The sequence below is a fragment of the Capsicum annuum genome, chromosome 1, assembly GCF_002878395.1.
Source record: "Capsicum annuum cultivar UCD-10X-F1 chromosome 1, UCD10Xv1.1, whole genome shotgun sequence".
In the NCBI taxonomy this organism is placed as follows: domain Eukaryota; kingdom Viridiplantae; phylum Streptophyta; class Magnoliopsida; order Solanales; family Solanaceae; genus Capsicum; species Capsicum annuum.
Window position 1 is genome coordinate 196,333,478 of NC_061111.1, and position 21,657 is coordinate 196,355,134.

At 33.2% G+C, this 21,657-nt stretch overlaps 2 protein-coding genes across 4 annotated transcripts; one reads left to right on the top strand and one right to left on the bottom strand.

Annotated features, from left to right (window-relative positions):
- Positions 1 to 6,461: 6,461 nt before the first annotated feature.
- Positions 6,462 to 14,040, top strand: LOC107843139 (GTP 3',8-cyclase, mitochondrial). Of its 3 annotated transcripts, XR_007047071.1 has the most exons (8): positions 6,492 to 6,647; positions 6,801 to 6,895; positions 9,294 to 9,908; positions 10,102 to 10,269; positions 10,348 to 10,539; positions 12,177 to 12,245; positions 12,609 to 12,746; positions 13,754 to 14,040. XR_007047071.1 is itself a non-coding variant. In XM_047399379.1 (6 exons), exons 1-6 carry the CDS (start codon positions 6,845 to 6,847, stop codon positions 12,690 to 12,692), a joined length of 1,179 nt encoding a protein of 392 aa, XP_047255335.1. In that variant the 5' UTR covers positions 6,492 to 6,844; the 3' UTR covers positions 12,693 to 12,747. The 3 variants fall into 3 exon arrangements, 1 of the variants encoding a protein (XP_047255335.1); XR_007047070.1 differs by having other exon boundaries at positions 6,462 to 6,895; XM_047399379.1 differs by lacking the exon at positions 13,754 to 14,040 and having other exon boundaries at positions 6,492 to 6,895; positions 12,609 to 12,747.
- A 5,894-nt stretch (positions 14,041 to 19,934) lies between these two features.
- LOC124888604 (VQ motif-containing protein 25-like) lies at positions 19,935 to 20,759 on the bottom strand. Its single transcript, XM_047399387.1, has one exon. It carries the CDS (start codon positions 20,657 to 20,659, stop codon positions 20,162 to 20,164), a length of 498 nt encoding a protein of 165 aa, XP_047255343.1. The 5' UTR covers positions 20,660 to 20,759; the 3' UTR covers positions 19,935 to 20,161.
- Between the last annotated feature and the right edge of the window lie 898 nt (positions 20,760 to 21,657).

Below are 21,657 nucleotides of genomic sequence, written 5' to 3' on the forward strand. Positions count from 1 at the left end.
TTAGACATATGTTACAACATGAGATGCAACACGTAGATCATCTGCTGAAAATTATATAACAGGGCTTTCTACTTTCTTGATTTTTTCCAACAGATTACCTATCAGTTGCAACAAATTGGATATCGGTTGCGACAGATAGATTGGGAAACATCTATTAATGCAACAGATGACTAACCTATTCCAACAGATAATCAATCTGTCACAACAGGTATTATATCTGTTACAACATATATAAAATCTATTGCATCATAAAAATTCAACTTGGCCAGACCTAAAAATTATTACCACTACATGTAAAGTGAAGTGGCTTGAAATGAAAAATTATTATCGTATTCATTTTTGTCTTTGTACATATTTTTTTTATACACGAGCTCTAACCATTTAGTTAGTACCCCATAAGCCCAGACCCATTGCATCTTTCCCACAACGGCGTTGCACATACTGATCATTTATGTGTCGGTCAGTAAACACTTGATGTATGCAAGCGAGTACAGCCCGCACGCTGCATCTTATTTTGACCTACAAAATCCCATGATTCCTTCGTCAAGACTCCAGCCGGCAAATGATCCATCAGCTTACTTTGCGTCAACAACTTAGGCAACAACTTTAAGAGTGGCTGTATGTGGGCTAAAAGTGTGTCCTCGCTGAAGACAGGTAAGTTGCAGTCATAAACCTTAATATTTTCTTTGTAGAGTAGTATCTCAACAGCGAGAAAATATTTGACTTCCAAGTTCATGACTGCAAGGATTCTCTTTGCCTTGGTCCAGTTCTTGCCGTGTGGATATGGCCTCTTCCCTCTAACATATTTAATTGCTTCTTCATCCCATTGGAACGTAGAAACTAACTTATCAAATCCCGAGCCACCAGAATCAGCTAGCTTATGGAGATCAGCGTACCTATTCTTAAAATTATTGTAGAAGTTGAGGTCCATTATCTTATCGGCAATATCATAAGCATCCGGGTAGGCTAATTGCCTGCCCCTCATGAGGCAAAGAATTTCATCAACATACTGTGGTATACTTCTTAACTCACACACATATGATAGTGGATACATTTGCACACACGTTATTCTTCCTAGCTCATGTATGGCTTAAATTGAATAAACAGATGACTAGCAAGTTGCAACAGATACCACATCTGTTAAAAAAGCAAACTGATATATCCATCTGTTGCAACAGATTGTCAATATGTTGTAAGTTATCTGACAGATGAAATATATTTTGCAACATATTACCCATCTGTTAGATTTATTTTAAAGCAATTTTCTTTTCTTTTCGAAATACAATAAAAAAGATAAAATATTTATTTAGATCCATTTTTTTAATTTAAATATTTGAAAAGTCACCAGTTTTGTTTAATTAAGGGATATATGAACAGTCGTGGCTTTTTGTTTGACTACCCCTTCCAATTCAATTATTTATAAATAGGTTCCTCCAGCCTCTTTTTCTTACTCTCACTCGTTCATTCTACTACACTTACAGTACAAATATGACTGATCCATATTTGTACAAGAAGATTTATATCGAGTCCTTGCGGGAACTTTAAAGGCAGTTTGATGAACTCCAGAGGAATTTGACCTACTTCGGAGCAAGGCTGAGGCCTTGCTGCTGCCGGATGAAAATTGTCCGATTGATAATAATAATAGTAATAATAATAATAATAATAATAATAATAATAATAATAATAATAATAGTAATGATAATAATAATAGTAGTAACAATAATTAGGTTATGTTTTTTCTTTCTTTTAGCGTATGTATTTTTCTTTTTTATATCGGATCTACCTATAAGAGATTCAAAAATCTATGCATATGTTTTGTTTGGTTTTGTTTGGTCAATTATGCATTTTTAATTCTTATTTAATATTTAATTATCATTCTATTTATTCTCTGTTCTCAACATATCGATGATTGGAGGTAGGGATTGAGCACTTGTGGCAACAGTGATGATAGGCGAAATTACGCGCCTATATCAATATATTTTGCCCATATTTTAGCCTAGTTTCGAGAACTAATTATCTATTTCGTACACTTTTAGTCCTTTTTCCTGTAAATGAGCTAACAAATGTGATTAGGAAAGTTTCAGGTATAAATGATGCAAAATACAGCAATTTATGGCTTACTTGACGCAAAAGAAAGCTCACAAACGAGATGGAAAGGAGCTGGACGCATAAAGGACTAAATCTGCTGCATGGAAAATCTGTCCCGGGCTAAAACAGCATTTCTGAAGACTTTGGGACTTACAGACACAAAGCTGGATTTTTGCCATAATACATTAACCTAGTGCAATTAGGTTATGTGTTTCATCATTCTATTTGGATTATAATTTTGTAACCTTACCCTAGTACAATTGGGTCAAGGATTTCATTAGTATATTAGGATTTGGTTATTTATTTTATTAGTTTAGTAGGAGTAGGATAGGAGTATTATAAATACCCTATCATGTTAGAGATTTTCAAGAAAAAAAGGGGGGGAGACATTCTGACAATTCATTCATCTCCTTACAATTAAGACATCTTCCTACAACCCATTCTCAATTCTTCATTCTTCTACTCTTAAATTCCACAACAAGAGAATCGTTACTTGCTACGGAATCACTAAAACCACACGCCAAACACCTACTATTCACGCCATCCACCATGCAAAGCGTGATATCCTTCGCATTCATGGGTAACTAAATCTCTTAGTTGGGGTTATGGAAGCCGAATGAGTTACTATCTATAGCTATGAGTTTGTGAGTTCAAGACAAGTATATTGCTTATATCATTATTCTCTTCATCTTAAATCTACATTCTTTGCGGTTCAAACACAAGAACACGCCATTCTAACATCTAACCTGTTCGAGAGAAAGGTTATTTGTCTAGAAAAGAAGACGCATAGACCAACGCCAGTCTAACATCTGACTTGTTCGAGAGAAAAGTTATTTGTCTGGAAAAGAGATAATGTCAAGGTAGTAGGACACCCTTTCCTATTAAAAAGCTAGTGCCGTACCTGGACTAACTTCTTGGAGAATTCGTACCGTTAGTCACGCTTTAAGCTCGAGAGAGTTAAAGTGAAATAGTCCTTGTTTAGGTCGAGAGACGCTTGGATTTACCATCGACTACAATTCTCTATAAGCAATTACATGTCAAGACTCTACACACTCATAGCCAATAGAGACGTATACCTCAGAAGGTGGACATAACCCCAACGCCTCAATTCTCATTGTTTACAACACACGTGACAATCTCTCTTTATTTTGCTATTTTCAGTTCTTACATTCTTGTTTTGGTTACATACTACAATCCCCCCTCTCCTACGAGACTTGCACTAAAAGTCTAGTAATTTTTCTTGCTTGTTGGCCAAGCTATTCTCTGTGGGATCGATACCCAACCCAGGTTGGGTTCTATATTTGCTAACGACCGCTTTACACTCCCACGAGAGCTGTAGATTGAGCGTTATCAAACAGAGAGTGGTGAAAAGTCACGATTCTCCTAAAAATGGTTCGTTAATAAATAATAAGGAACTAAATGATATACACAATTTATAACCGTAAAAGAAATATTATTTAAATTAAAAAAAGTCGCAACATTGGATTAATTAAGTTATATGATGATTGTTAAGAAAAAGGTGAAGAGTCGTGACTTTTTGTCTAAAAACAAAAGCACATACATTCAACAATATTGTTGATGGATCAAATTCTCCATTTGTTGCGACTGATGTATCAGCTATTAGAAGAAATCAAAAAAGCTATTAAAATAGATCGTCCATTATATCTGTTGCCAGAAAATAAAAATAGTTATTATTTTATCAAAGAAACGATTATTGAAAAGTTGTTTTTTTTTAATTTATATAATAAAAAAGTTAGCAAATTTGAATTCATGATATGATGATATTCTTTTTTATGAAAAAATAGATTATATGTTGCAACAAATATATTATCTAATGCAACAGGTTCTCTATTGGTACATATCTGTTGTTACAGATGAGTTATCTGATGCAACAGATATAGAATATGTTGTCACAACTTAATAAAAACGATTCTTGGAAAGAACTCATTAATAATAATAAACTGAAAAGTCATAACTTATCACAATATTTCTTAATTTAATTAAGTCGTGACTTTTCACAGTAGTCAAAATGTAATTAATAAATGGAGGTGAACAATTAGATTATATGTTGCAACAGATAGGTTATTTGATGAAACAGGTTTTATATTTATTGCAACAGATGAAATATTTGTTGTCACAGATGAATTATCGATGCAACAGATATAGAATCTGTTGTCACAACTCAATAAAAATGGTTCTTGGAAATAACTAATCTCTCTCTCTCTCTCTCTCTCTATATATATATATATATATAATCTGAAAAGTCATGACTTATCACACACAATATTTCTTTTCTTAAATTAATTAAGTCATAACTATTCACAATAATCAAAATAAAAAATATAATTAATAAATGGAGGTGAACAATCGCGCCTTTTTGCCTCTCATTCAAATTCAATCCTCTATAAATAGGTCTCTCCTTACTCAATCGTTCATTCAACTACACTCCATTTATTTATTACATCTCGTCTTTCATATTACACCTGGACTTCCACCACTTTTTATTCCCTGACTAAGGTAAGTTTTTTTCTTTCCAATTTGTAGTATACATTGTACTACATTCGGATATTCTTAAGATCTTTAATTTTGTTTTTAAGTTTTTTGTCAATTCATATGTGTTCTAGATTATGGCTGATCCAGTGTGGGATGTTGCTTTTCTGCAAGATGCCGTGAATGAATTTCAAAATCAGGTTTGTGATCTGCAATGGAAACTGGGAGTAGTTAGATCAAGAATACTCTGTGAGATCCGCAGTTTGAGGAGGGCTTTGCTACTTCCGATTGAAGATTGGTCAGCTGACAATGATGATAATAATAGTAATTAGATTATTTATTTTTCTTTTAGTCTATGTATATGTATTTTTATTTTATTTTTGTTTAATAAACAAATTATGTTTGAACAACTTTGACATTTTGATTCATATTTAATTTTCATTCTGTCTGTTATCTTCTCAACAAATATGTCGACAATTGAACGTAAAAAAGAATAATTTAGAATCCAGTAGCAATAACAAGATTTATCTGTTGGGTTTGTGGCAGGGGCTGATCAGTTGGTGGGACAGTAGACAGTGTTTGAAATAACCATTGTTTGCTACTCAATCGAAATTTCATAAGAGAAGAAAGCTTTTAACGTGGGTCGGCGTATAGTCTCCCTATTGAATGATGTTTACATTTTACTTTGAAGAAAAAGTAATTAATGCAAAAGGTAAAACATGATTTTTTTTTATCCCTTCTTGATTAATGAAAAGAGACAAGTAAAATGAGAAATCAAATTAGAAAATTTGGGACGGGTAATTGGACGTAAGGAATAATTTTGAATCCAGTAGCAATAGCAAGAGTTGAAACATATTGGTAATCTGTTGGGTTTGTGGCAGGGGCTGATTTGTGTTGTTCCAAATAGATTAATCATCTGTTGCAACAGATAATCAGTCTGGTGCAACAGATAAATATTCTGTTGCAACAAATTACTTATCTGATGCATCAGATGAGTGATCTGTTTAAATTGTGGACACTTATGTTGGATTCATGATCGAGTTCTATCCATTATTGAAAAAACAGTAGTAATTGGTGTACCCAGATGACAAATTCGAATAAAAATCATAATTTTACTTATCAAAGTTACATATGAAGTAATGCTAAATTGGAAAGTGACATAGGAAACAAAAGTTGACCTAAGAAATTGGTCAGATAGCAGCACTAGCGGTAACAACTACAACAACAACAACAACAATGGTCGACAAGAAGAAGATGAAGATGGTAATGAAGTAGAAGATGATGAATAAAGTAGCTGCAAGAATGAACAACAATAATCATGAAGAGAGAGAAAACAACAACAGATGAGAAGAGAGAGAAACACGCCTTTTTTTCTCTTCGTTTTCTGTTATATTAACTAACATTTAGATCAAAGTGTAAATTTAAAAACTTTTGGGTTATTCTCAAACTTCCCAAACTTTCTTAATTAATTGTCACCTCCACTCAATAATTAAGACTTGTGTCACTTACACTTCATTTTAAAACTCTTTTGTCACCTACAGCACAAAACCCCAAGTAAGTTGAATAATTAATATGAGACAACTATTTTTAGCACTCGCTTGACCATAAAAATAAAAAACATATTCATTTTACTTGATATTTTTAAGAAAATAGAGTTGGAGTTGTGTTTGATCATTGTAATTTAAAAATGAGATATTTTATGAAAATAAAAAATTAAGATTTATTTGAAAAAAATAAATTTAAATTACAAAAATTGAATTTAAAAATAATAAAAAAGTATTTTTTTTAAAATCTAAATATTGTGAAAATGCATTTTAAAATATTATAAATAATATTCATGTCAAATAATAAGACAGGCACACTAAAGTAATATGAGACGGAGTGAGATAATATTTTAAGGCTCATTTTACCTGTGCTGCAAAGTGTTCATTGGAGAAAAAAGTGAAAGGGATGAGTGTTTGGTTGACCTTCAGCGTATCTGAAAAGACACGCAAGAGAAAAGATCCTCTCTGCTTAGCTGCCATATGCCCCATGTCCATGGCGGTGCCGCAAAATGCAAAATGCAAAATGTATGCAATATAGACAAGCAGCAGTACCAGCATCTCACTGACCTTGACCCAACAATTTCACTAACTAATAATAACCCTCGCCTCTATTCTCTTCCTTCCTATAATAATCCAAAATTCATACAGTACCATAACATTTCTCTTTATCATCAACAGGATATTTTTGGGGGCTTCTTCGTCTTTTTCTTCTGCTCTTTCAAATGCGGCCTTCTATCTTTAGATTCTTCCGTTGCCATCTCCGTCACAACTCCGTATGTTCCTTTTTACCTTACGCTGTTTTGCTTTTATTCAGGGGGTTTTGGATGAAAAATTTATAATTTGAATTTGTTTTGGTTAACACATCCTTTGTCATCATTTTTATCTGTTAATAGGTCATGTATATCGTATACACCTATTGTGCTGTTGAATTAAATTATCTGATTCCGCTTTTGGATTTCTGTTTCATGATCAACCTCAAGCCCCCGTTACATCGTTATTTGAATTGTTTTTTGTTATATTGAAAACGCATACACACATACACATCCTTTGTGATCATCTCTGCACGCTTTTATGCTAAACAGCTGTTGATAGCTGCAGGTATACATATTGTGAGCTCCTCTTTTGGATTTCTGTTCCATGATGGACCTCAGGCCTCCGTTATATAGTGAAATAATGCGAGTTTGTTGTAATAAAATTTGGAGTTTTGGATAAATTTTCTACCAGTCTTACCCCCCCCCCCCCCTTCTCTCCCCCCGGACCTCTAAATTTAGAGCTTGAATTATCTCAGGTGGATCAATAATCTTTCGTTTATTGCTCTGTACTTAAACTGTCAATTATGAGTAGGTTTCATATGAGGTGGTGTTGAAGCGCTTCTCGAGCGAGAAATCTATCTGCCTTGTTTAACAGACCCTTTTGTTTCTACTTGCTATTCTTATATGCATTTGGGTTTACCAACCATTCTCAAATATTACCATTATTTTTTTTTTTCCTTCCGTTGATTGATATGCTTACTCACACATGGGTCATGTTCTGATACAGATGAAAAGCCGATTGCACTGTGAATCTTTTATCTTTTCTTTTTTTTCCTGTTTTGTATAGTGTGCACTTATTACTCATTTGATTAGAATTTACTAATATTTGATGTGTTCAATTTGTTTTTTGGTGGTTATTTCTCTAGTTAGGCAATTTGTTCTGTTCATCGTGTTCCTTTCTGTTTTCTGCGGTAGAACATGTGCAACTCTTTCAGACATGCTAAGAAGTGAAATTACAAATATTTCTTTGTCAAACTAGCATGAAAGACATGCTGAGGGTATGCTGTAATTTCTTCAATCATTATCCATATTGACATGTATTCAGTTATTATTTAGATTTTTCAAATTTAGAATTAGACCTTTGCATATCCTGGTTAATGGAAAAAAGAAGAATACTTTGATAGAACATGTACAACCCTTTGGTTATTGGTTTGTCTATGATATCTTCAATGATTCATCATATTGACATGGATGCTCATCCTTTGGAAGTTTTAGAAGTCCAAGCTTCACATTTGACTCGTTGCGTGCTAAGAGGGTCTGATGCTCAGGTTATTTACAAGTTAAACCTCAACCTACCTAGGCTGGTCAGCTCTTGAGCTCAAAAATTAAGAGAAGAGGTGATACGATTGATTAAGATAAAGACGACAACGGAATGTAAAGTAATAACTATTGATTCAAAACCTAAAGATAGATTTCGATTAGGAGTAACCAATAAATAGTCTAACAGAGTTAAAGTAGAAGAATTTAGAACCTTAAATGTAAGTTTCAGGAATCAATCAACATACAAATTATATTGCCTCCAAAGAAGGACAAAGTAGAACCCAAGATATGAATAATAAAGAAGGAGAGTCACGTCAAGAAATCCCATTCCTTGGAAACATGTAATCTGAAGCTGAGCATGAAGCAAGAGGTCCCAATTTTCTCTCAAGATAGTTTTCTAATCCCAAGATATGCAAAAAAAAGTTTCATAAATGAGCGCCAACTCTATTTATTCTTGACGAGAGCAAAAGTTCAAAAGAGACACAATTAACCCCAAGATGAAAAATGTCCAAGCGAGTCTATGTTGATGGTCTGGCCTCTTAGACCACTTCTATGTTCTTCTCCATAAAGTGAATTGAGTCCAAACTTTGAGCTTTGTCGAGCTTCCCGGGGTTGTGTGAACTGTTCTCGAAGAAACAAATGGTGTTTGAATTAGTCATAATTTAAATGTACATAAAGAAGAAAAATGAAGGTTTTGTAGTTTAGTTTATAGATAAGATTTTGGTATTTGAAAATTCAATCATGAATGAGAAGCTATAAAAACATAAAAAGGTGAACTAGCCATATCTTCTTTTGTCCTTGGAAGCAGATGGCTTCCTGAAAGTCGCAACCATCATATTAACATTGATAGTGTTCCATGCTATCTTCGATAATAGCCATGTTGAGCTGCTCAGGCTGCGAACAGAGGTATTTCACGTGCCTACTCTTTTTTGGCATTGGAAAAATATAGGGCAATTGGATGTATGTTACTTGCAGCTGCCAGCATCCTGGTCGTCTTTCTTGGTCCTTCACTTTTCTCCTCCATTTTTTTGTGCAGTTACAACCATTCCTCCACTACTACTCAATTTTTTACTTGCATCTGACTATAGTTTATCTACAGGCTAGCTTTTCATCTGGAGCGTCATTAGTATCTGCAAGCAGCAGTGGTCAAAAAATAACTGCTAGTCATCTCAATGGTTCCTCGTCAAAGATGTATTCTACTTCATGCGAGTCCGAAGAGTCATCCAAAGATAGAGCTATTTCTGACATGTTGATCGATTCATTCGGAAGGCTACACACATATTTGAGAATATCATTGACTGAGCGCTGCAATTTACGGTGCCACTACTGTATGCCAGCTGAGGGTGTAGAACTCACTCCTAGTGCTCGACTTCTATCTCAGGATGAGATTGTTCGCTTAGCAAGTTTGTTTGTTAGCTCTGGAGTGAATAAAATTCGTTTAACTGGTGGGGAACCAACTATTCGGAAGGATATCGAAGAACTTTGCTTGCAACTATCAAACTTGAAGGGGCTTAAAACCCTGGCGATGACAACAAATGGAATCACTCTGGGAAAAAAACTTCCAAAGCTGAAAGATGCTGGACTTAATCTGGTGAACATAAGCTTAGACACATTGGTTCCAGCAAAATTTGAGTTCATGACTAGGCGCAAAGGGCATGAGAGAGTAATGGAGTCAATTGATGCTGCAGTAAAGCTGGGTTATAATCCCGTCAAAGTAAGTTCTCTGTATCTGTCTAGCATGATTATATTATGTTATTCTCCCTAGAATGATACTCCCTAGAAATGGAACATTTTTGTGAAGACTTGATTTGAAAAACAAGCTTCTGATGAAAGAAGTTCTTCAACTCTGCCTGATATTCTGCTTTGCGGTACATTATATATGTTGTCTTTTGGTCTCTGTAAATCAGGTAAATTGTGTTGTAATGCGTGGATTCAATGATGATGAAATTTGTGATTTCGTTGAGTTGACACGCAAAAGGCCAATTAATGTCCGGTTTATTGAGTTTATGCCGTTTGATGGGAATGTCTGGAATGTCAAGAAGCTAGTACCTTATGCTGAACTGTTGGACAAAGTGGTATGATAGACTTTGTCAGATGTTTCTCTTTTAAGTCAGTTTTGTACGTTATCTAAGTCGCTCAATATTACTGAACAGGGTGAAAAATTTACAGGGCTTCAGAGAATTCAAGATCATCCCACAGAGACAGCTAAGAATTTCAGGATAGACGGGCATCAAGGTTCCGTTTCATTTATTACATCAATGACTGAGCATTTTTGTGCTGGTTGTAACAGACTGCGACTTTTAGCTGATGGAAACTTCAAAGTTTGCCTTTTTGGTCCCTCAGAGGTGATTATCTTCTTGACTAGAATTTGTGAAAACTTGCATAGGCTGTTGAGTCATGTAGCACATATCTTCTTTTTCTCAATTAGAGCATGTCACACCTTGTATTGTTTTCCTTTAATCACAAGCTTCTGCTACTTCAAATAACACTTGCTGCTCCCTTGTCCTTTTGGACAAGAATTAGCTCCACCACTAGTAGAGAAGTTTACTGTACTGCATGTTTCCTTGTATTCGACTATTCGCTACACTTCTTTTGTCTTTCGCGGTTCCGATGTTCATACTTTTGTCATTCTTCTTCAGATCTAATGCTACATAATCCCGTTATCAGCTCCATATATCTATTTTCTTTTCTCTTGCTGTTTCTATTATCATCTTCTTCATTAGCCTGGTTACTTTGGTCTAACATTTTTACTCATTGGTGAATTTAGCAAGAAAGGAGGGAAAAGTAGTAGAGAAAGAAGAATGAATTTGCAGTGACCTCCAACCATTATTTGCTGGAGATGAAAGAGTAGTAGCTGGGAAGAGGAGATAAATTAGTAAAGAAAATAAGCGGAGTGGAGTGATGGAACTTGGTGAAGCACTTCTACTCTGCTTCTGTACACAATGAAGAAGAAAGAACTGAGGGGAAGAGTCAATAAAGAGAAGAAATGAGGAACTAGGGGAGACAATATGGCGTTTGCCACTTTTCTGGTGCTATTATTCGAAGAAAACTAATGGTCTTAAGGCCAAAACTATGGGGAATGATGTGTATATGGGGAATGATGTGTATAAATAATCTTAAAACCAAGAAGGATTACAATTCTTGTCACCAAAAGATCCATCAGCACTCCCAAGTCCCTATGTCCCCACCTGAAAAAAAAATAGGAGGAAGACGGGAGAGAGGAGTAGCACTTATGCAAGCTATCCCATTTTTTTTCTTATCCCTTTTCTGGATTCTTCCACTAGGATATTTACTGGAGTTACTTGTTCAATTCCAATTACTTGGGGATATCCTAGGCAGAGAAAAGGAGTTGTAAAACTTGAGTATGAAGATCCATATTTGACTACATTCTATTCTTCCTTGTCTCATGGGATTTGTAGGATTTTCTATGCAATTAGGAGTTTAAATTGCTCAAATATTTACCCTTAGATTCGTCTCTATCGACTAGATATATATTCGTCATATTTGTAGAACCCATTTCAAATAGTAAAACTGCATCGTTTTCCCACGACTTACTACTTTGATTATAAGTTAGTATAGTGATTCTTATATTTTTTATTATATAATATTCATCATCCATGCAGCAACTCTTCCTCATTCCCATTCTATCTATCCTGATCAGTTGAGTTTACAAGAAGGAATTATTTGGTTAGTGAACCATGACACTCATATGATGTAAATGCAGCTTCGTGAAATTCCTCTATAAACTTAGTCCCATCGCTGCTCCTTAGATTCTTTTTTTTAAAGGCCCTTTTTAATTCAAGGGATTCAGTCTCATAGAGATTAGACTGTAGCTTCATTAACTACTGAATTCATGGTCTCTACCTCCTCCTATTGTTTGTGATTATTACTATGGCTTAGATATAACTATGTATTAGATATCATGAAATGGATGTGCTTCCTTGTGTTATAACTATTTTTTATTTATTTTTGCGTTCTCCAGGTGAGCTTGAGGGATCCTATTCGTCTTGGTGAGGGTGATGATAAACTCAGGGAGATCATCGGGGCAGCGGTATGTAGCAACTAATATGTTCCAATACAATATGTTGTTTACATATTTTCCATTTGTGTCCTTTTCTTTTGTTCCTCTTATTTTGTAGCCTCATGCCTTCATCAGGGCTCAGCGGTAAGCTTGCTTACCGTGGTGTGCCAGGGTCGGGGGTTCGAAACGCCCCTCCAGCGAAGCTGGGGTGAGGGCGCGTAGGTCAGGCCCGGAGTGGTCCCCCCCCTCCCCGACACCTACGGAGTAGGTATGAACCGGGTCGTCCCTTTATGCCTTCATCAGGGCAAGACAAACTTCTGTCCATATCGTTTGGCATTTAAAACTACTTTTACACTCTTATCTGCATTTCTTTTGATTCATTCGTCCTTTCAGGTCAAAAGGAAGAAAGCTTCTCATGCTGGGATGTTTGATATCGCCAAAACTCCAAATAGACCAATGATACATATTGGTGGATGATGGATGGAATATATTGGGTTTCAATGGTCATAGTTGAATTGGACAATGATGCGTGTATGCTTTTCGTTCTCCAATTTAAGCACCTTCCCTTAGTTTCTGTTCAATACTTTATTTAAAGTTTTGGCGTCATTGTTTCTAGTCGTTTCTAGGTTTCCACTGCGTGTTAGGATACACAATTTGCTGACTACAGTCGTAGTAACTTAATTGTGAAGTTCGCCTGCATAAAGTCTTCTGAATCTTAGAGGTTTTGTAGCTATTTGATCCTAAGCTAGATCGGTACTTTCTCAAATGGTTCTTAGCAGTTTGCTCTTCTTGCAGTCGTAGTTAAGCTATTGCTTGTAAATTTTAGAAGCGCTTTCCTTTCATGAGTCAATTGGTCTCGTTCAATTCGGTATTAAGAGTTTTAGCATTAAGACAAGAAAAATATAATTCCATTTTTTCCAATATCATGTTTTTCATGCTTCTTGTTAACATGACTAAAAATGATGTTAGTCCTAGTTTACTCCTATTTCATCTAAAAATGATGTTAGTCCTAGTTTACTCCTATTTCATTTGGCTCAAACATAACGTGCAAGTCCTTTGACAAACACCTTTAGCAAAGAAGATTTACAACATCAAACCTTTCTCTAATAGTAGTTTTTACCCATCTGATCAGTTTTAAAATTAAAGTTCAGCTAAAGCATTTTTGTCTTAAGAGTCGAAACTGGCAGTGATCTTCAATTATGCATCTGTTATGATATTCAAAAGGAATGAATGCAGCCTTCTAGTACTCTATTTAGATGCATGATGTGGTAGGAGCATTGTACTTTTGCACACCTGTCAGAGGTGTGGTTAAAAGTTGATTTTCACAATTGGAAGTCATTATCCCAAAAGTAGAATATGAAAGTGAGCTACTTGAATGGCTAGTCTTCAGCAAGCATAGAAGAAATCTGGTATACCTGTAGATGAAGTTTGACTGAAACTTGGTGCTCTCCTACATATGAAGTCTGTCAGAATTATCTTATCTTGCATTTATTCTTTTATACTCATTTCTTTTTTTCAGTAACGCACTTCGTTTTCAGGTATATGGACCAGGAAAAAGAGAGATAGGAGAAGGTAAAAAGAAAAGAGGAAGGTGACCAAGCCAATAAACCTCAATTTGGATTTTCGGAGCTGTATATGAGTGAGGGTGTTCGGCTTAAATAATATTTAGGACCTGTAAATTATAGTGTGCGTCTCTTGTATGCCATGTTGAAATAAGAAATATATATTTGTTTCATAATATGTATGTACCATTCCTGAATTGGCTGTTGTGATGTTATCCTTTTGACATGTCTTAATTGTGTATCCATTGCTCATTCCCTTGCTACATTTTTGTACTATTACTAGAGAAAAACGAAAACAGTTATACTCTATTGCAGTTGTTGTCAGCAACGAAAACATAAGATGTTTGTATTATATAGCAGTTAGGACTCCTTTGGTAGAGTGTAAAAGATAATACTAAATATGTTATTAGTAATACTGGGATCAGTAGTGCATGGATTAATAATATTGGGATTATTCTTTATGTAGTGTTTGGTTTGATGCATTAAAAGCAATACGTATTGTTATATTTTAAAAAAAATATTGTTTGTTTACAAAAATATCCTCGACATATTATAACTTTGAGCATTTTTTTTGCAAAAGTTTATTATTCTTTTTTTAAAATAATTTTTTTTTCAACAATATAATTAATTATTCACTTTAGAATTTTAAGATTTAATCATTTACTTACAAAAATTATTTTTTTTTATCATCTTTTCTTTGTTTGTTCACCATTTGCTTGTTGTTCCCACTTTGTGTTGTTTTAAAGTTGGAGGGAGGTGCGTATAACTTTTGGATGAGATAATAAAATCATTATTAAAATAAAATTGTATTCTATAGAGTGTTAAAACTAAGTAGAAAAATTATTTTTATTTATAAATATTCTATTTACAAAATTAAAACTCGTATGCAATTTGTTTTTGGGTTTTGACCAATAAATATTTTTTTGAGTTAATTGAGTAGTTTCTTTTTATATTATAACTAAAATTATTTGGAGGGATATTATTATTTTGATAAATTGAAACGAAGTAACTCATATTATATAAATTAAAAAAGATTTAGAAAAAAATCTAAGAAATTTGAGGACATGTTTGTAAATAATAATAAAATTTGCAAACTAATTTATTTGAATAAATTTATTAGTATAAATATAAAAAGTAAAACTAAGAAAATAAAAAAATATTTAAAAGAATTTGAGGATATTCTTGTGTTTACACATACTAATCTCATGGTATTAGAACCCATTTATTACTAATGCCATCATATGTGATGTATTAGTAATACACCCTATAATACCATGTAGGGTGTATAACTAATACATGGTATTAATAATATATTGGTTCAAAATCTTACCAAACATAGTATTAATTAATACCACACTTAATGCATGGACTATTTCTCCTAATACTGCCTACCTAACGACCCCTTATTGTCATGTTAACATTTTTCGTGCATGAATGTTGCACTGGTTATGTTTAGGTGAAACATCATTTGTGCCCTAAATGATAAGTACTTTAGACCAAAATCTAGTAATTTGTTTCCGGTAACTTCATTAACGAGCAGCCATGAACTTCCATTTCATGATGAAGCTGATCCATGATCTGCAGAGACCATTCCACCAACAAATAAACATTGTTCTTCCTGTCTGTGTAAAATTAAAACAATTCTAGATAAGATATTCATAAAGTTACAATTGAGTAATATTGTTAGAATGTTGCAACTATTAGATTGCAAAAGTCTGCAATAGTGATAAGTAGGTTAATTGTTACCTTAAAAGAATAATGAGTAAAGCGAGGGAGGGGGTTGAGGCAGGGGCGGACCCATGTGTAATTTTGGGGTGCTCCGACATCCACTAAACTCAACGTAGATTAGGTATAATTATATAAGAAAATCAGAATAAATGGTATAATTTATTAAAAAACACCCAAAGAACAAACATAAGGTTGGGTGCAGTGGCTTGAGGATGTCTCCCATGTCCAGTTTTCTAGATTCGAATCCCTACAGCTACATACTATTTTTTATAAATTTTTTTAATTTTTTTTTTTAGCATCCACAACCTTGAATTCCAGGGTCCGCCACTGGGTTGAGGCTCTTGTGAGCCACAAACAATAAAAGTATATGAACACACATCATATGCCTATTGATCCGACATAAACATCGAGAAGACGATATTAGGACACTTGTAATGCATTTACTGATTTGACTTTAATATCAAGTAAATGATATTTACATTTTATTGATCAAATATGAGAAACCATAGGTATAGGTAACGTGTTAGATAACATATGCTATGATAAGGAAAATGATATCAAAGTGACCGATATGTTTGTATATTTGCAACTAGTGCTTACAAAATTCTCTCTCACACTTAGAAGTCGAAAGCAAGTAAAACTTTCTTTTCCCAACCTCTCTTCCCGGTATTTTCCTCATATTTGCATTTAGAAAATGTACACCAAAATATATTTTATTTGTCCACACATACCTAATCTCTACGTTTTAAAAATTAAAAATGGTAGTATCACAAAATTCAAGACATTTAAGTAGGCGTTTGGACATGTGATTTCATCTCGTAATTTAAAATTAGGATGTGAAATTAACATCTGAATAATTTTAAATTATGAGATGAAATCTCAAATACATCAATATTTAGATATTTATATCGCGATTTAAAATCATAATTTTATATAGCATGACTAAACATGCCCTAAGATTACATTCACAAGCATAATCTCTACAAAATGGAAAAAACAAAGCCTATCACCATCCACTTACTTACTTTATTGTTCTGTCTTTTGAGAGACTAATTATAGACAATACAATATTTATTAATCCTCTTGTGTTAAGTACATGGGATTTATCTTGGGAGAATATATATATATATATATATTAGTTTACCAACCTTTTTCTTCTCCTTTTCCGCCCAAAAATATAGTAGTATATTTGACTTGATGGCAACCGACTTTGTAATTAACTAACTGTGATATTTACTTAATATATTAGTTAAATCTCAAGTCAACTTATATTATATCTACTAATTTTTCATCTCTATCCCTTTTGTATTATATCTTTAATATTATCATGTAACACAAATTTGTATACTAATATTTTTAAGTAATAAAGCATCACCATCTTCTTAGAGTCAACTTTAAGATGGCACGAGGGAAGATTTTTACCATCTTCTTCTCAACTTGTTTCAATATTTTGGATTTTCTTATTACTACCGCTTAATGTTAATTATCTCTTGGCTAATGTGGAAGAGTAAGTGGTGTTTCCTAATTCAATTATCCTGTCAAGCTCAAAAGGATTAATATTTTTTTTAAACTCAATTGTCATGATCTATCGAGCCAAATTGCATTTGCTAGACAAATTGGATCATGAAAAAAGAAAAGCAACTTGACAAGGATTATGCATAATTGTTGTTGATTAATCTTAAACGCTTAATTATATAAATGCTATCCGTTACACTCTGAACCCTAGAGGTTAGTAGAAGAACAAGAATCAACTCTTAGCAACACTTAGCAATGAAACATTATGTTCATGAATTTGGGCGGGTCATTTATTAGCCCAACCATTTTAACCCAAGTAACTCTTCAGACAGATCATTATTACTTTATCGTATTTTGACTCACCCAAATTCAGCTCAATTAGTCTTTTTGACACCTTTAGGACAAATCACACTAGGAAGGTCCCATGTCGTAATATTGATATATATGTGTGTGTGTCATTTGAAGCAATTAATTCATGCGGAATAACCTATGAGATCCATGTAGTTGACTCCGTTTATCAGTTGGATCCTTCTACTAACGACTTTGCCACATGTTTTTCGTGGCGACCGAAAATCTTATATCAATAACAAATTTACAAGCTGGCGCTAAGATTACTCATTATTTCCGTGAACAATATATGGATGAAATATTAACTATTTTATGTTTTTGATATGTTAACTGATAGATACATGTTATCGTCTTGTACTTTCATTCTTTATTTTCATATTAAATTAATTATAGAAAATTGTAGTAGAGCTATAAGCTGGAATCATATAGATTTAGTACTTATGCTCTTAGGTGCAAATTGCTCTTAACTAACTAATTGACTTTTTGGGTTTAAGCAGGGTGTTTGGTTAGGGAACACTTGACTTTATGTTATAAAATTGCTCTAAAAGTTGTAGACTTGTAATTTTAACAATTAAATTCAAAAGTCATCGTTTACACATTGTATATTATCCACATTATCATGTTGTGGAACCCCTTGATCTCTATTAATTTAAAGTCTTAATTAACAACACTCACAGAACTAATAAGAATTATTAATTTGCATCAATCTAAAGTTTTTTTAGGAAAAAGAAATCATGAAACTCTCTTTTGCCCATTAATATATCTACCTATTATTCCCTTTTCTCTTCAAATTACTTAATGAGGATTCAGACTTGTGCTAATTACATTTTTCTTTTTTCAAACTATTCTGAAAAACGATTTTCTTCAGCCAAGGGTTGTCCATTGAAACAATCTCTGTTATTTTATGGTATTTTCAGGTACAATAATCTGTATTTAGGCACAACAACTTCAACACTAGTTTAAATTTAAAACAAGAACACTATGAAGTACAAAAACACCCTCAACACAAAATCAAAGTGATCTTTCTAAGAAGTGTGTTTTATTTTTTCAGAAACTAAGATGAAACAGAAATATAAAGGCAAGGCCCCCGACTTCACAGAGTGTCCTTAAAGAATAATTCCCTCACTGTACCCGAGGTTTTAGAATCTTCCTCCCAGGATAAAATGACTTTCAATCCAACTATAGTGGTACCTCAAATAATTGGATTCGTCGAACTCACTCAACGATTTGATTGATCACAAAGAATGTTTTGAAGACAAGAAGAGTTTTTTTATTTCAGAAAATTTTTCATTCATTTCTAAACCTGTGGATGAAAGCAGGTTTATATAACCATCAAATGCCTCTTCTGAAATGTGATAATAGTTCACTTAAAAGGTGTATGAGTCATGTCTGTTCATTCAAAACATTTTGTCTTTTTCTGAACAGTCACACCTTTTCCCAAACAATATGTCTTTTGCTCAAAGGTTGTGTCCCTCCATTTTCCATTTACACCAGTTAAACCTAGCATGAGTACGAACTCTCACTTTTAGTTCTTCCCCTTACATTTCATACCTTATAGTATGAACAAACCGTAGACTTTGGAGTTAAAAACTTAAAAATACATACTTCACCCGATTTGCATTAATTAATAATATTATCAAGACTAAATTTTTTCATTAGTTAGGTCATTATTAACTCCTGGAGTATTTTACGGAAGAGAACATTCCAGACTCCAATGTATTAAGGTATCTTTGAATTTTTAGCTAGTCTGTTATAATAAGTATATAAGTAAGAAAGTTTCACACATCTCCCGCAGAGTACGAACAAGAATATGAATACCACATAATTAAAATAGTAGAAGATCAGGCTATTTAAAGGAATGTTTAATAATCTCATCAGGATGTACATATCATGTTCATGAATTAAAGAAAAATGAGCAAAAGTTCTATTTAGGAATTTAAATCAGAAATGACATTAAGTGTATAATTTGGACGACCATGATTGATATATAGTCATTAATGAACAAGCATATTTCCATGTTCATTGCCAATCAATGAAAATGTGGGGATTCCTAGTTAATTAAAGGACATTTTAAAACTCAAGTTGCTTCTAGCTAGACTCAAGAGTGAAAAATGATATTCTCAATTATTCGAAATTATATTACTCTAATCAATTTTTTCTTGTTAGTTGCATTCTTGAAAATTGAAATGGACAATAAGATACTAAAAATTTAGTGGAAAACATCGTCGATTACTTGGAAATTCTAATAAGAATTTGGTGGAAATAGTTTCCAACGAACTCCATAAGAATGCATTTGTATCAAGTGGATACCAACACGAGGGCAGCAACAAATTAAAGGCTTTCACTGACATTTTCTGATATATAATGCGAGCGCAATCACACAGAAGGAAGAAGATGTGTGGACGCGATTGTTGAGTGCAATCTCGCACAAGAGGTGCCCTAGTGTTGGTATTCACTTGATATTGATTGTAGGATCAAAAAGATAAGATTTAAGAAAGGCTAATGAAAATGAAAATGAAAAATATATCAAAGAATCACAAAGATGTTAACAATTAATTACAAGAAATTGAATAAAACATTATATTCACAAGTATGAATCTTCTCTACAAATGAACAAAAACGAAGTCAATCAACATCTGCCCTCTTCCTCACCACTCCAAACCCAACCAAAAAAATAGAAAAAAAAAAAAAAAAGGTATAAACAAGAAGTTATCATGGTCACCCAATCCCCCCACCCCCACACACACTATATTGAACAGTTAAAATTATACAGAACAAAATATTTTTTGATCTCTAGCAAAGGGGCATCTCACCAAACATATTAATTTGAGTAGACTTGAAATTAGGAAATAGAGGATATTCACCTAAGTCTTGAATAAATCCCTCCATTGATCCAAAACCACTCAAAAATCCATTTGATGAATTTTCAACACTTCCATATATACCTTCACTAGTACTACTTTCTTCCTCTTTCATCCTATAATTTGTAGTAGTAGTATCTTGCAACATGTTCATCATAATGTATTGATCATCTTGTTGTGGTGATGATTCTATGTCTATCTTCTTCCTCTCTTTTTTCACCCTTTTCCCTTTGACTTGTGCAGCATTCTTCCCCGTCAGCCTTTGTACAAGATCGCGAAAATTCTCTACGTCTGTTTTGATGATCTCTGGTGCTATTATATGAATTATTCGTATTTTCGGCTTCAATTTGGATATTGTATGTGAATCTCTATGCATATTGTGCTTAGAACAACTTGGGCTAGTGGTTATACTTGTGCTTAATTGCTTCATTGTTTCCCTTTTGAGCAACTAAAAATTTGGAATTTATTAGAGAGAGAATTAGAGGATATCGTTGGTATTAATGTTGGAGTAATGGTGAGAGGTATTTAAATAGGAGGAATACTTTTGAGAGTTTGAAATTTAGTTTGGTAGATAAAGGTCTAAGTTTTGCCTTTTGGAAGCAAGAATTGGACAGGATTTTCTCATTGGAGAGAATAAAATATTGTAAAAAAGTACTTTGTAGTAATATAATAATTCATGTTTTATTGGAATTCTCCTAATTCATTTTTTAAATTACCAACTATTTCTTCTCCTCTCCTCCTTTCCCTAAGAAATATAATATATGTGAGTTTGTGTGTGCTGCCATGTAATTGAGCTATGGAGATATTACTGCCAGTGATTATGACGAGAGGAGTCTGATTTCTTAATGCACAAGTTTTGAATTTGAATTTTGAGGCTCGAAATAAATTACGATTTCATATGACTAATTAAAAACGCACAAATTTTTATACATGTAATTTACAATTTTTTTTACCATAAAAAATTTACAATCTAGTGGTGTCGGTGTGGGAGCAGAGCAAATTTATGATCTGCATGAATTTCGAAAACATACTAGCTTTTATCAATAACAGAGTACTCCCTTTAATTTCTCAGTGTTTCTTTGATTCTTCAGACTTTATTCTAATTTATATAACAAACATTTTAATTTTATTGCGTCTCAAAACTAATGATAGCTTTCTGATTTTGGAAACAATTTTTCTTTTTTACATACAAGATAACAATATTTTTTAGTTTTTTGCATAAATATTATTATGATGTGCTTAAGTTTATACAAATACGTTTCAATAAAATTAGTGGCCTAAAGCAAATTTAAATAACAAACCTTAAAAATATACATTTCATAATGGTTGTTTTTAGTGTAGTATTATATTTCATATAGTAATATTATTGTTTATTATAGTAAGAATTGATTCAAGTTAATAATACGTTAGCCATGCATTTTCAATACA

Bases quoted from the DNA above. Each gene is read 5' to 3' on its own strand.
- LOC124888604 (XM_047399387.1), bottom strand. From the start codon at position 20,659: ATGAAGCAATTAAGCACAAGTATAACCACTAGCCCAAGTTGTTCTAAG.
- LOC107843139 (XM_047399379.1), top strand. From the start codon at position 6,845: ATGCGGCCTTCTATCTTTAGATTCTTCCGTTGCCATCTCCGTCACAAC. The intron at 9,909-10,101 runs GTAAGTTCTCTG...TCTGTAAATCAG, and splicing joins TGGGTTATAATCCCGTCAAA to GTAAATTGTGTTGTAATGCG. The intron at 10,540-12,176 runs GTGATTATCTTC...TGCGTTCTCCAG, and splicing joins GCCTTTTTGGTCCCTCAGAG to GTGAGCTTGAGGGATCCTAT.